The sequence below is a fragment of the Triticum aestivum genome, chromosome 3B, assembly GCF_018294505.1.
Source record: "Triticum aestivum cultivar Chinese Spring chromosome 3B, IWGSC CS RefSeq v2.1, whole genome shotgun sequence".
NCBI classification, from domain to species: domain Eukaryota; kingdom Viridiplantae; phylum Streptophyta; class Magnoliopsida; order Poales; family Poaceae; genus Triticum; species Triticum aestivum.
Window position 1 is genome coordinate 773197628 of NC_057801.1, and position 14026 is coordinate 773211653.

The 14026-nt window shown below is 42.0% G+C and overlaps 1 protein-coding gene across 2 annotated transcripts; it reads right to left on the reverse strand.

Moving 5' to 3' along the window:
- Positions 1–2043: 2043 nt before the first annotated feature.
- LOC123072336 (uncharacterized) lies at positions 2044–5930 on the reverse strand. 2 transcript variants are annotated; one of them, XM_044495899.1, is made up of 4 exons: positions 5764–5930; positions 3574–3669; positions 2606–3076; positions 2044–2509 (listed from the first exon to the last, which is right to left on the reverse strand). In XM_044495899.1, the coding sequence occupies exons 1-4, from the start codon at positions 5770–5772 to the stop codon at positions 2300–2302; spliced, it is 786 nt and encodes a 261-aa protein (XP_044351834.1). In that variant the 5' UTR covers positions 5773–5930; the 3' UTR covers positions 2044–2299. The 2 variants fall into 2 exon arrangements, with proteins under 2 accessions (XP_044351834.1, XP_044351833.1); XM_044495898.1 differs by having other exon boundaries at positions 3574–5873.
- Between the last annotated feature and the right edge of the window lie 8096 nt (positions 5931–14026).

Consider the following 14026-nt stretch of genomic DNA (forward strand, 5'->3'; position numbering starts at 1 on the left):
TTGCTGCGCAAATGATGGGAAACAATGTGGATAAGTTACCTTGTTGCTGTTTGTCTTGATCTTTATGAGTGTTTGCTTGGATTATGAGAAAAATCCAAATGGGCATTGTTCCTCCTCCTTAAGTTCATAAGTTTTTGGTGCCTGCTGTATGATCTTTATTAGTAAAATGACAAAATGCAGTAAAGCTGAAAAATGTATGAACAAAACTTGTTACCCTAGCGGGAGTAAAATGATAAAGGACAACTCAAACATGAGAAAAGATTTTAGGTGGAATCTGAACCTAAAAATATAGAGATCTAGAAACTAGAAGATGGCTGATGTGCATTAAAATGAGTACAGAGAAATATATAAAAACAGAGGGTGACCTTTGTGTGGTGAACCATTTATAATAGTCTGTGTCGTCATCTCCTTGGCCCTCCCCATCAGATGAAAAACACCAAAAAAGTATTGATGTCACACAAAAAACATGAAAAATCATTAAGAAAAAAAATGGAAAAGGTGCAAATAAACACATAAGTAAAACTCTGTTATAATTCCTGTGTTTCACCACATTAGAGACTAAAAAAGAACAATCCTGTGTGGGACATGGAACTGGTCCCCATGCCTGTCGACGCCGGCCCCGCGACAAAACAAAGACCCTCCCCCCCCCTCCCCCACAGTTGTGATCAAACTAGAAGACACGCAATTGCGTGCCCATTGTGGGACATGCAGATGACGCCTCTCCCCATACAAACAAGAAAATGGAAGTCGAGTCGCAACCAACTTATAAGGCATGCAGTTGCGACCAAGTTAGAAAACATGCAGTTGCGTGCCTCCTATGGGAGATGCAGTTGGGCCCCATGTCTCTCGCTGCCAGCCCATCCGACAAAACAAAAGGTCCCCCCGTAGTTGCGACCAAGTTAGAAGACATGCAGTTGCGTTCCTAGTGCAGGACATGCAACTTGCACGATCTCTCTCGACGCCACTCCCTCTGACAAAACAAAAGCCCCCCTAGTTGCGACCAAACTTGAGAACATGCAGTTGTGTGCCTGGTGTGGGACATGCAACTGGTCCGCATGCCTCTCGACGCCTCCCCCTTCAAACAAAACAAAAGGTACCCCCTAGTTGCGACCAAGCCAGAATATATGCAGTTGTGTGCCTAGTGCTGGACACGCAAGTAGGTCCCATGTCTCTCAAACATCGCCCCCTCTGTCAAAGGAAAGGTTCCCGCCTCCTAGTTGCGACCAAACTAGAAGACATGCGGTTGCGTGCCTAGTGCAGCACATGCAACTAGGCCCCAATCTCACTTGACGCCGCCCCCTCCGACAAAACAAAAGGTCCACCCTCCTAGTTGCGACCAAGCTAGAAGACATGCAATTGTGTGCGTAGTGTGGGACATGCGACTGGGCCCCGTGTCTCTTGACGGCATGCGTCCGGCAAAACAAAAGGTCCTCCCCCTAGTTGCAACCAAGCTAGAAGATATGAAGTTGCGTGCCTAGTGTGGGACATGCAACTAGGCCCCATGTCTCTCGACGCTGCCCCATGTCTCTCGACGTTGTCCCCTCCTACAAAACAAAAGATACCCCCCCTAGTTACGACCAAAACTAGAAAGACATGCAGTTGCATGCCTAGTGTGGGATGGGGAACTAGGCCCCATGTCTCTTGACACCGCCCCCTCCGACAAAACAAACCCTCCCACCTAGTTGCGACCAAAAAACTAGAAGACGTGCAGTTGTGATGCCTAGTGTGGGACATGCAACTGGGCCTCCATGTCTCTCAATGTCGCCCCCTCCGACAAAACAAAGCCCCCCCCCCCCTAGTTGCGGAATGGGAGCCTGATGTCCCAGCCATGTGCCTGCTTGTGCTCACCACAGTTGATTATATAGAAAAACAAAAAAATGCTTGTGATGTGTGTGAGGACTTTCTTTAAAGTGCCATATTTTGACTAAAAGAAGGTAAATCTAATAAAAAGAAGACACATTATACCACATAAAAGAAGTACAAAAAATAATAAAAAGTATATAGGTTATCCACACACATGGTTGAGTAGGGGGTGTGAAAAACATATAGATGGTCACACATAAATATTTAAAAACTGCACCTTCTTCATAGTTCCAAACTACAGATCATAATATATTTAAAATGCACCTTCTGCATAGTTCCAAACCGCCAAGTTCGAAAACATAAAACACAGGGCTCTCATATATAGAGTTCCTACATAAAAATGCAGTACGGGGTGCATATATACTGCTAGGATAAAGAGAGCATGCATGTTTCCAACTGCAGCTCTTTCTGATCATCTTCTTTCCTCGTCGGTGCCCTACCCAAGCTTCCTCGTGATCACAAATGAATCAATCTCGCTACTCTTGCTGTTCTTGAATCCAAAAAGAACAACATTGTTGACATTCACAATTCGGCCATCACCGTAAGTGCGGTATGGGATTCTTTTGAAATTCCCACCATCCATACAAACAATACCAAAATCATGTTTTTCAAAAAGCGTAGCAGCGGCAACTTTCTTGGGGATTTTCTGGGTGCCACAAAAAACAGTGTTATAACAAAACTTCAAAAGACAAAAGGAAAAAAAAGAAGAAAAAAAGAAAATGGAAAAAGAAGAGAAACATACCATCATGCCTAAATGAACATTTGTCCTTGTGAGACGGTGAATGAAAGGCAAACCAACAAACCTATCACTGAGAGGCAGTAAGCCTTGAAGCTCAGATTCCTCGATCCCATTCAACTCGAACCCCCTTGTGCGAACAATGCCTTCATCATTGTCATGGGGAGCTCCCCCATGCTCATCATCTTCGTCTGCATCTTCATCATCTCCTTCCATGGGATCTTCGTCTTTAGAGCCGTTGCCCAGCTGGAGAAATAAAATGGCTGCCATTGGGGAAGGCTGATCCAGGAAGAAATACACCAACTGACCCTTCCCCAGCTTGTTGTCTTCATAAAACTTCTTCCAACCACTCCCATACATTGCACTATGTGTGCGACCCTTGTAGCACCTTACAGTGTATGTACGAGTGTTTGCCACGAATGTCACCTCCTCTTCTATAATGATGTCGAAGTGCACCCTTTCATTGCATGCCACAACCTATTGGGGGGTTGAACACAAAAAAAGAAGCAGAAAACACAACAAAAAGGAGTTAGGACTGTACCGTGACAAACAGAACAAAATATAAAGATGAAAACAAAAAAAGATAAATGAACAAGTTGTTGGGGGTCATCTTATTTAAGAAACTGTTTGTTAAATTTAATGTCCCACTTGGATGCTTCGCATTTCAGATCAGTCCCAGCGGCAAAGCTAGTTGCTTATGCAGAGGGCACTAAGGGTGATGAAAATCTATACTGTTTTTGTCATTGACATAAAGAGGGGACACTATGTTGGGCAACCACTTAAAGCAATTACTTGTGACATTGAGTGGGCTGGTGATGACAACCTTGTTTACATAACAATGGACAACATTTTTCGACCGAGATAAGGTATGTTAACTCTTACTCCTACATAAAACTTATCCCTGCCTATGCTATCAATGTGAATACACATACTAGACAAAAAAATAATAAATAATGATTATGTGGGCACATTACCCCTCGGTTTTTGAAGGCTTCTGACACATACATGCTGAAAGAGTCCTCATTTCTCTCATAGTCGCAACGGTTCAAACAAACTCTGCAAACCGCATACTGTTCACACATAAAAAGATAAAAAGAAAAATTAGTTTGGGTTCAAAAAAATCACAGATGTTGCTTTATTCTAGAGACCTTCAAGTTCAGCTTATACATATTCCCAAAGAAAAAACAACAAACACAGCACATAACAGTGCAGCTCAAAAAAAGCTTGTCATTTCACAACAAAAAAAAGAATGTTCAACTTAGAAAAAAATCCTAAATACACATCTCTCTAATCAACTACTCATGAAAACAGAGGGTTGTAAAAAAAAGTGCACTCAGTCTCTTGGCCTACTAAGAAATTTAGTACAGAGGGGTGTAAAAAAATTCTCTATAAGTACCTACAAAGCATAAAAAACGCGTTGATAAAAAACAATATCCAGTACAATCCAACAGAGAGACACGGTTAAATCTTAGCCTCTTGGCCTACTAAGAACTTTAGTACTACAGGTAGTAGAAAAAATATTCACTAGAAATGAACCTCAAAAACGGTGACACACAAAAAACGGGGCTGAAACCATCTATTAGAAGATTCTAGAACAAATAGTACACATTTACTATGATGAAACCGTCTGAAGTAGCAGACGTGAATTTCAGGCTAAATAAGCAGAGAAGAACTAGATTAACTGAACCTAACTGAACTTAAACACTGAAAAAGTATAGTTTATTTGGCTTTACACCTCCAGCACCTTACATCCGCATGAAAAACACACTAACACACCTCCAATCTATTGGCTTCTTGAAGAATAAGGACACGAGAAAATAACTAAAAAATCCTGGAGTCGATTATAGAGTTGAAGCTATTAATCTTCGCTTGATGCACACAAAAAACGACCCTAATCTCTTCAGATCTGCGGTGTATCACCAACAAGAACAAGACAAACAAAGACACAAAAACAGACTAGGTTCTTCACTAGATGCTCTATGTGTTTCTTCTAGGACAAGGAATAACTCAATCACCCTCAGCCGGTGACATTGTTGACCAACAAAGGGAAACATGCTTGAATGCTCTCTTGAAGCAGCTTCAAACACAAAGGGGAATGCTAAAAAGCAAACTGAATTGAAAAGAGGTGCCACAATAACAGAGCTTTTTTTATCGTGGTAAGTGAATCTAACTACAAGCAAAGAACTGGTTTTCATCCGCAAATCGCCACCGCGACATGCTGATCGACACGGTCAGCAAGAGACACTATTATGCATGAACGCACAAAATGAAAATAAAAAAGAACTCTGGGGGGTCCAGAGAAATAGATATGCCACATGGTACTACTAATCAAAAACTTGAGACAAACGAATAAACATGCCTCTGCTACTGATAAAATAGGGTTCCATAAAAAATCTGAAAAAACAAATAAACATGCCCACTTCCTAGTGATAGATTCGGTAATTATCTATCCCATTTCCAGTGATTAATAGGATTTTGGCAAAATCTAAAATAAAACAAAATAAGAGACTGAGCCACTCCATTCCACTAAACAAAAGATAATCCTCAACCATGCTACTGATATCAAAAACATGCTACTGATTTGAGGGGCTTCAGGTTTGGGTTCAGTAATAGATATGAGGGGGGTTGGGTTCAGTAATAATCCTCAAAGATGTTGCTGATTTCACAAACATTCTACTGATTTGAGGTGCTTTGGGCTTGGTTCAATAACAGATATGAGGGGCTTTGGGTTCAGTAATAATCCTCAAACATGCCAAAAGTCTGAAGGAAAAAATCATACAAAAAAGAGGACACGGTACATACCACTGCTTGAATAAAAAAGGGGAGCGATTCTATGCTTCAAGCTACTACTCTGGACTTGATCGAAAACAAAATATGGAACCCAAAATCCCCTCACATCTACTGCATCTTGCCAACAAAAAATATCACTCACAGAAAAGGGGACAACCCTACATGCCACTGCTTGAAGAAAAATGGCAAGAAGAAATGGCTAAATTCATGTAGCCGATTATATGGTTGAAGCTATTTATCTACACTTGATACAAATTAAAAATGACCCAGTTCTATGGTGTATCACCAACAAGAACAAGACAAACAAAGAAACAAAAAAGAGATGGAGAAGAATGGTAGGGGGAAACTCATCCCATCAGCAGTGCTTGCCATGCCTCTCTCATTGAGCGTGCAGTAGCACGCCAATCTTAGAGCTCAGCCTCTCTTATCCCCCTGTAGCATTCTTCCGATTTGAGACTGGGGGAATGGGGATAGACGATGGGTAATGAGCTCTGACTGCTCGCTCCCCTCTTCTTATCCACGGGGTGGTCGCTTCCCCTTCTTCACTTTAATGCGGCCCAAAAAACAAAAACACATAAAAAAGGAAAAAAAAGAATGGGCACAACCCAGCCCCAGCCCATCAGCAGCGCTCGCATAGGGGGTCACGGATACGACGGGGAAAAAACAAAGCGGGCCGGTCCATGCCTTAGACAGGCCGAAAACAAGGGACAAAGTGCCCAGGCGCGAATCTACAAGTAGATGAAGATCGGACGGCTAGTCCGTCGACTGAGACTTCGCGAAGTCTCAGTCGACTGATTTTTAGCATCTCCAATTAAAATATTCATCTTTGTGGCAGGAAATTAAATATGTTTTAGGTTCTTTCCAAATGAAAACTGCTCTACTAGGGAAAAAGGAAGTTTAAATTATTAGAGTATTGGAACTTGGAAGTCTATTTGTACAAACACACATAGGTTTTTTTTAGGGTTAAACATGATTTACTTTATTACTCAATTTTCAAATTTACAGGGATAACACAGATAGGTGGAAGCACTGGTAGGATTCATCCACTCCCTGCAGGCTTTTGCAACCAAAATATTGATATATATATCAACTTTAAAAGTAAAGAAGATTGGTTCTGCTGGCTTGCCTGCTTGGCCCACTATAAAAGGCCGAAAAGGCTGTTCTATGCAAATAAAAACTAGAAGGTGTTCTATGCACAGATGCGTACCGCGCGGTGAAGGGTGGATCAAGCGCCCGTTTGCCTGAAGCTCCTTCGTCCCCCGGTGGATAGCACGTAAATTACGGAATCCTGTTATATGGGCTGGCCCAATACTGATTATCCTGACCATCGATTTTCGGAAGTTTCTTCCCTGAACTATTTCTTTCTTTTTTGTTTGTGTTTTTTCTTCTAGTTTTTTGTTTCTTTCTTTCTTATTTCATTTTTAAATTTCATAACCATTTTATAAAATTGGAACATTATTTGAAGTTTAGAACCTTTTAGACCAAGAATTTTTTTTATTTCGCTACTTTTTGTAATTTGGAACATTTTCAAATTCATCAATATTGTTTGAAATTCAAACTATGTATTAATATTTGGAAGCCGTTTTCCAATTCAAGAACACTTTTTGCAATCCGGGGAAACATCCACATTCTTGAACATTTTTTGGAAATTTGGGAGCAATTTCAAATTCATGAAAAAAAATTAATTCAATAAATAAATATGTGGATAATTTTAAAAACAAAACATTTTTACTTATTAATGAACATTTTTTAAAATCTCCTCGGCATTTTTTCTAAGTTTAAAAAATAGGGGCGCCCACCCCGCACATGGACCGGCCCAGAAGGTGTGGTTGGGTTTATGGTGCCTCCTCGGCCCTATGTGTGTGTTACGAGGCCTTGGATTAAACACAACCCATGCATGTGAGGCTTATTTACATTCTGGTCTGCATATAAAATGACGATTGCAACCAGAAGATCTTTTTACGCATAGCATCTTCATATTGCTTCAGACTGCAAGGTGATGGTTGACGATATCAAGCAAGAAATCTCTAGAAGCTATGGAGCCATAATACGGGAGATCTAAGGATATCAAGCAAGAAACCCCAACCATGTTAGAAAGCAAATCAAGAAACATAACACATGTATGACAGAAACTAGGGCGGCATGAGTGGAACAAAACACTATGCAAAAGGCCGAGTCTTCCACACACAACCTAGTATATAGATGCAATAATTAAATAAGAGATATTGTGATATCCTATGATATCCATGTCCCAACATGGAACAACCTGCACTGCACCTGCAACTAGCAATGCTATAAGAGGGGCTGAGTCGTGGTAACATAGTCAAACAACGGTTTGGTAGAAAGGTGGGGTTAGAGGCTTACCATGACAATTTAGGAGGCTGACAGACAAGTGTTAGGTAACGAGACATAGCGATAACAACGAGACAACTAGCAAGCAAAGACGGTAGTGATATCCAGGGTAATGATCATCTTGCTGTAAAATGGTCATGTTGTTATAACAGATTCCTATTACAGAAAGTTGTGTCTCGTGAGCTCAATTGTGACTAAACCATGCATCATATAAATTCGTGCCAATGGAACATTCTGAGCATTGCCATGTCTACCATAGCTACATATCAATTTCGTGCATATTATGCTCTTGTAGCATGCTGTAATGTTTCTTATAAAGTGTCAAGTTATTGTTGTTGGCATATTGCACTTCATATTTGTTTTGCTCACCGTTTGAGTTCTATGCATCCGTTTTTCATGATCTCAACATACATTTCATCCATATTCTATACATTGGAAACCTTGGGAGCAAAAGAATACTAAAACTAATAAAATTACATATTAAGTGTTGTTTGATTATGATCAAGCGTTTGCTTATCATTGACCTCTACATACATTTGTACTAAAGTATTGTACTTCCCTATAACTTGTTGTCACTAATTGCATTTAATAATATTAAATGATTTCACTTAAATACAATTTTTACTATAATTATACCTTGTATATTTGATTATGTAACTAGTTGAGTCAAATATTGACATGAAATTGTTATTTTCTTAGTATAATGTCAATAATTTATTTAACAAACATGTGCGCAATAGTACATAGTTTAAAAATGTTACTTTTGAGTAACACGTGAAGTTTATTTATTATATGGGCTTCTCCCTAACTATAATGAAATTAAAATATATATAATATAATACCACCATGCTCTATGGATTACTTTGTGGCATTTACATGTATTTTTGTGTGTTTATATGTTTTCACGCGAAAGTAGGACCATCCTAAATATCTTGGTGGAGGGTCTAGATGGTGTTGATAAACTCTACCAACTAGTTGAGGTTTGAGATATAATAACTAATGATATTATGGATTGTTGTATGCATTTTAAGTTCATTTGCATTTTATTAATTGCCTCAGTGTATAATTATTTATGTATATTCATGAGCACAAAAACATTAAAAAAGGTAGGTACAAATCATACTTGAAGAAGATACCCAAACATCACAAAAGACATTCCCCAAGTGAAAAGTGGCACTATTTGGAGCGCATGCACGTTATTCATGTGTTGGCCATCGGAAGCTTCATCTAGACCCTAGAAAACCGGATCAGGGCCTGATACGTCTCTGTCGTATCTAATTTTTCAAACACTTTTGCTTTTATTTTGGACTATAATTTGCATGATTTGAATGAATCTAATCCGGCCTAACGTTGTTTTCAGCAGAACTACCATGGTTTTATTTTTGTGCAGAAATAAAAGTTCTTGGAATTGGACGAAACTTTTTGGAGATCTTTTATGGAATAAATAAAAATACCAGAGCAAAGATCCACTGGATGGGGGCCACCTGCTGCCCACCAGGCACCAGGGTGCATCCTGGTGGCTTGTGGGGCCCACAAGGCTCTGCTGACCCTAATCTCAAGCATATAAATTCACAACTCTAGAGAGAAAAAATAAGAGAAGAAGTTTCATCGCGTTTTACGATACGGAGCCGTCACCACCTCTTACTTTTCATTGGGAGGGTAGATCTAGAGTCTGTTTGGGGCTCCGGAGAGGGGGGGTTCGTCGCCATCATCATCACCAACCCTTTTTCATCACCAATCTCATAATGCTCACCACTAAGAGTGAGTAATTCCTTCGTAGGCTTGCTGGACGGTGATGTGTTGGATAAGATTTATCATGTAATTGAGTTAGTTTTATTAGGGCTGATCCCTAGTATCCACAATGTTCTGAGATTGATGTTGTTATGACTTTGCTATGCTTAATGCTTGTCACTAGGGCCCGAGTGCCATGATTTTAAATCTGAACCGTTTATATTTTCACGAATATATTTGTGTTCTTGACCTATCTTACAAGTTGTATGCACCTATTACATGTTATGATCCGCATACCCCAAGGTGACAATAATTGGGATTCTTTCCGGTGATTACCATAATTTGAGGAGTTCATGCATTCACTATGTGTTAATGCTTTGTTCCGGTTCTCTATTAAAACGAGGACTTAATATCCCTTAGGTCCTTATGGACCCCGCTGCCATGGGACGGTAGGATAAAAGATGACATGCAAGTTCTTATTATAAGCACATCTGGCTATATACGGAATACATGCCTACATTACATTAATGAATTAGAGCTAGTTATGTGTCGCCCTAGGTTATAACTGTTACATGACGAATATAATCCAACATAATTATCCATCATCGATCAAATGTCTATGTTTTCACATATTGATCTTTGCTAAGTTACTAATGTTGCTGTTGTTGGTACAATCACTACCAAAACTACTACTGCTATTGTTAACGTTAATGCTGCTTTTGTTACCATTGTTATCAAACTAGCATAGTACTGTGCTACTGGTCCTTTGCTGCAGATATTTAGTGCTCCAAGTGTGGTTGAATTGACAACTCAACTGCTAACACTTGCAAATATTCTTTGACTCTCCTGGTGTCCAATCAATAAATTTGGGTTGAATATTCTACCATAAAAATGATTGTGATCCTTTATACTTGTGGGTTATCAGGGCCCTCTTAAGCCCGTTTCGAGGCCCCAAGGCATGTTCCCCTCTCCTCACTCATCCCGTGTTGCTGCCTACCCCTCGTCATGTGGTGCACCTCCTCACGTTGGGCCCTTCTATCTGACCTTCGGTGTCGAGCTTGTCTCGCCAGCCTTCGGAAGAAATTGCCGATATTGGTAAGAGCGTGCTTGGACTCGATGTATTTCGATACGGAGGTGTTTAACTTAAACATGTATCTTACCAGCCGCAGAGCAATTTATGTCTGGAAATGAAACAACGGGTGGAGACGTGTATTATTTACAGCTTTATTTAAAAGAAAAACAGGAATCCAAACAGGGCCTAAGTTGCATCTGAATTGGGGTCGTCCTCCACTAGTAGAAAACAGGGCTTTGGTTCGGGCCTGGCCAGCCCATTAGTCCGGTTTCTTCACGAACCGGGACCAATGGGGGGCATTAGACCAGGTTCATGAGCCCAGGGGGCCAGCCGGGGCCTCGTGGGCATTGGTCCTGGTTTGTCTGGATCCATTTATCCCAGTTCTAGGCACGAACCGGGACCAATGGTCCACGCTCCTAGCCCACAGCCATTGGTACCAGTTTGTGCCATGAACTGGCATAGAAGGGGGGGATTTAGTCCCGGTTCATGCCACGAACCGGGAAAAATAAGTTGCCTATATATACCCACCGCCGTGGCAGAGCACTCTGTTTTTTTTGGCCGGCGAGGGGAGGGCATTTGGGTGCTCTAGCTCACCTCCTATGCACATGAGGTGTTCGATGAAATGCCCAAGCCACACTAGTTAAGCTTTCCCGAGATTTGTCTAGATTTAGCGGTCTGTCACGCCCCGTCCCCATTTTCACCGCTGTTGATCGCCCGCCTCGATCTCGTCACCGGCACCACCATGGTAAGCCTCTTGTTCTTATCTTCTTTTCTGATTTTCTTACTTTAGGTAGAGACTTGTCTGATTTTCTTACTCTAGATAGATACTTGTCTGATTTTCTTACTTTTGACACAGATAATTATATATAATGCACGCAGATGAACCGAAAATGGATGTATGGTGACAGACACACCTCCGAGTACATTAAGGGCGTGCATAATTTTCTCGAAGTGGCTGAGGCAAACAAGCAGAATGGTTTTATGTGTTGGCCATGCCCTAAATGTGGGAATACGAAGTCTTACTCTGACCGGAAAATCCTTCACACCCACCTGCTTTACAAGGGTTTCATGCCACACTATAATGTTTGGACGAGGCACGGAGAAATATAGTTTATGATGGAAGACGGCGAAGAAGAAGAGGACGATGACAACTATGCGCCCCCTGAATACGGTGATGCTGCAACGGGGGGAGCTGCTGAAGATCAAGAGGAACCAGACGATGTGCCCGATGATGCTGCAACGGGGGAAGCTACTGAAGATCAAGAGGAACCAGACGATGTGCCTGATGATGATGATCTCCGCCGGGTCATTGTCGATGCAAAGACGCAATGCGAAAGTGAAAAGGAGAAGTTGAAGTTCGATCGCATGTTAGACGATCACAAAAAAGGGTTGTACCGCAATTACGAAGAAGGAAACACAAAGCTGGGTACTGTACTAGAATTACTGCAGTGGAAGGCAGAGAATGCTATGCCTGACAAAGGATTTGAGAAGCAACTAAAAATATTGAAGAAGAAGCTTCCAAAGGATAATGAATTGCCCGACAGTACGTACGCAGCAAAGAAGGTCATATGCCCTCTAGGATTGGAGGTGCAGAAGATATATGCATGCCCTAATGACTGCATCCTCTACCGCGGTGCGTACAAGGATTTGAACGCATGCCCGGTATGTGGTGCATTGCGGTATAAGATCAGATGAGATGACCCTAGTGATGTTGACGGCGAGCCCCGCAGGAAGAGGGTTCCTGTGAAGGTGATGTGGTATGCTCGTATAATACCACAGTTGAAACGACTGTTCATAAACAAAGAGCATGCCAAGTTGATGCGATGGCACAATGAGGACCGTAAGAAAGACAGGAAGTTGAGAGCACCCGCTGACGGATCGCAGTGGAGAAAAATCGAGAGAGAGTACCGGGCTGAGTTTGCACGTGACCCAAGGAACGTATGGTATGGTTTAAGCGCGGATGGCATTAATCCTTTCGGGGAGCGGAAGTTCATGAAGCGGAAGTTCATGAAGCGGAAGTTCACAGCACCTGGCCCATGACTCTATGTATGTATAACCTTCCTCCTTGGATGTGCATGAAGTGGAAGTTCATTATGATGTCAGTTCTCATCCAACGCCCTAAGCAACCCGGCAACGACATTGATGTGTACCTAAGGCCATTAGTTGAAGAACTTTTATAGCTGTGGAATGGAAACGGTGTTCATGCGTGGGATGAGCACAGACAGGAGGAATTTAACCTGCACGCATTGCTGTTTGTAACCACCAATGATTGGCCCGCTCTCAGTAACCTTTCAGGATAGACAAACAAGGGATACCACGCATGCACGCACTGTTTAGCTGACATCAAAAGTAGATACCTGGACAAATGCAGGAAGAATGTGTACCTGGGCCATCGTCGATTTCTTCCGACCAACCGTCAATGTCGAAAGAAAGGCAAGCATTTCAAAGGCGAGGTAGATCACCGGAAGAAGCCCGCCATGCGTACCGGTGATCACGTACTTGCTATGGTCAATGATTTACACGTAATCTTTGGAAAGGGTCCCGGCGGACTAGCTGTTCCGAGTGACGCTGGGGGACACGCACCCATGTGGAAGAAGAATCTATATTTTTGGACCTACCCTACTGGAAAGACCTAGAGGTCCTCTCTTCGATCGACGTGATGCACGTGACGAAGAACCTTTGCGTGAACCTGCTAGGTTTCTTGGGCGTGTATGGGAAAACAAAAGATACAGCTGAGGCACGGGAGGACCTGCAACGTTTGCACGAAAAAGATGGCATGCCTCCAAAGCAGTATGAAGGTCCTGCCAGCTATGCTCTTACCAAAGAAGAGAAGGAAATCTTCTTTGAATGTCTGCTTAGTATGAAGGTCCCGACTGGCTTCTCGTCGAATATAAAAGGGATAATAAATATGGCAAAGAAAAAGTTCCAGAACCTAAAGTCTCATGACTGCCAGGTGATTATGACGCAACTGCTTCCGGTTGCATTGAGGGGGCTTCTCCCGGAAAACGTCCGATTAGCCATTGTGAAGCTATGTGCATTCCTCAATGCAATCTCTCAGAAGGTGATCGATCCAGAAATCATACCAAGGCTAAGGAGTGATGTGGTGCAATGTCTTGTCAGTTTCGAGCTGGTGTTCCCACCATCCTTCTTCAATATCATGACGCGCGTCCTAGTTCATCTAGTTGACGAGATTGTCATTCTGGGCCCCGTATTTCTACACAATATGTACCCCTTTGAGAGGTTCATGGGAGTCCTAAAAAAATATGTTCATAACCGCGCTAGGCCAGAAGGAAGCATCTCCATGGCCCATCAAACAGAGGATGTCATTGGATTTTGTGTTGACTTCATTCCTGGCCTTAAGAAGATAGGTCTCCCTGGATCGCGGTATGAGGGGAGCCATCGCTGGAAAAGGCACGCTTGGAGGGGACTCAATAATATGCAGGGACGGATATTCTTGGTCTCAAGCACACTACACAGTACTA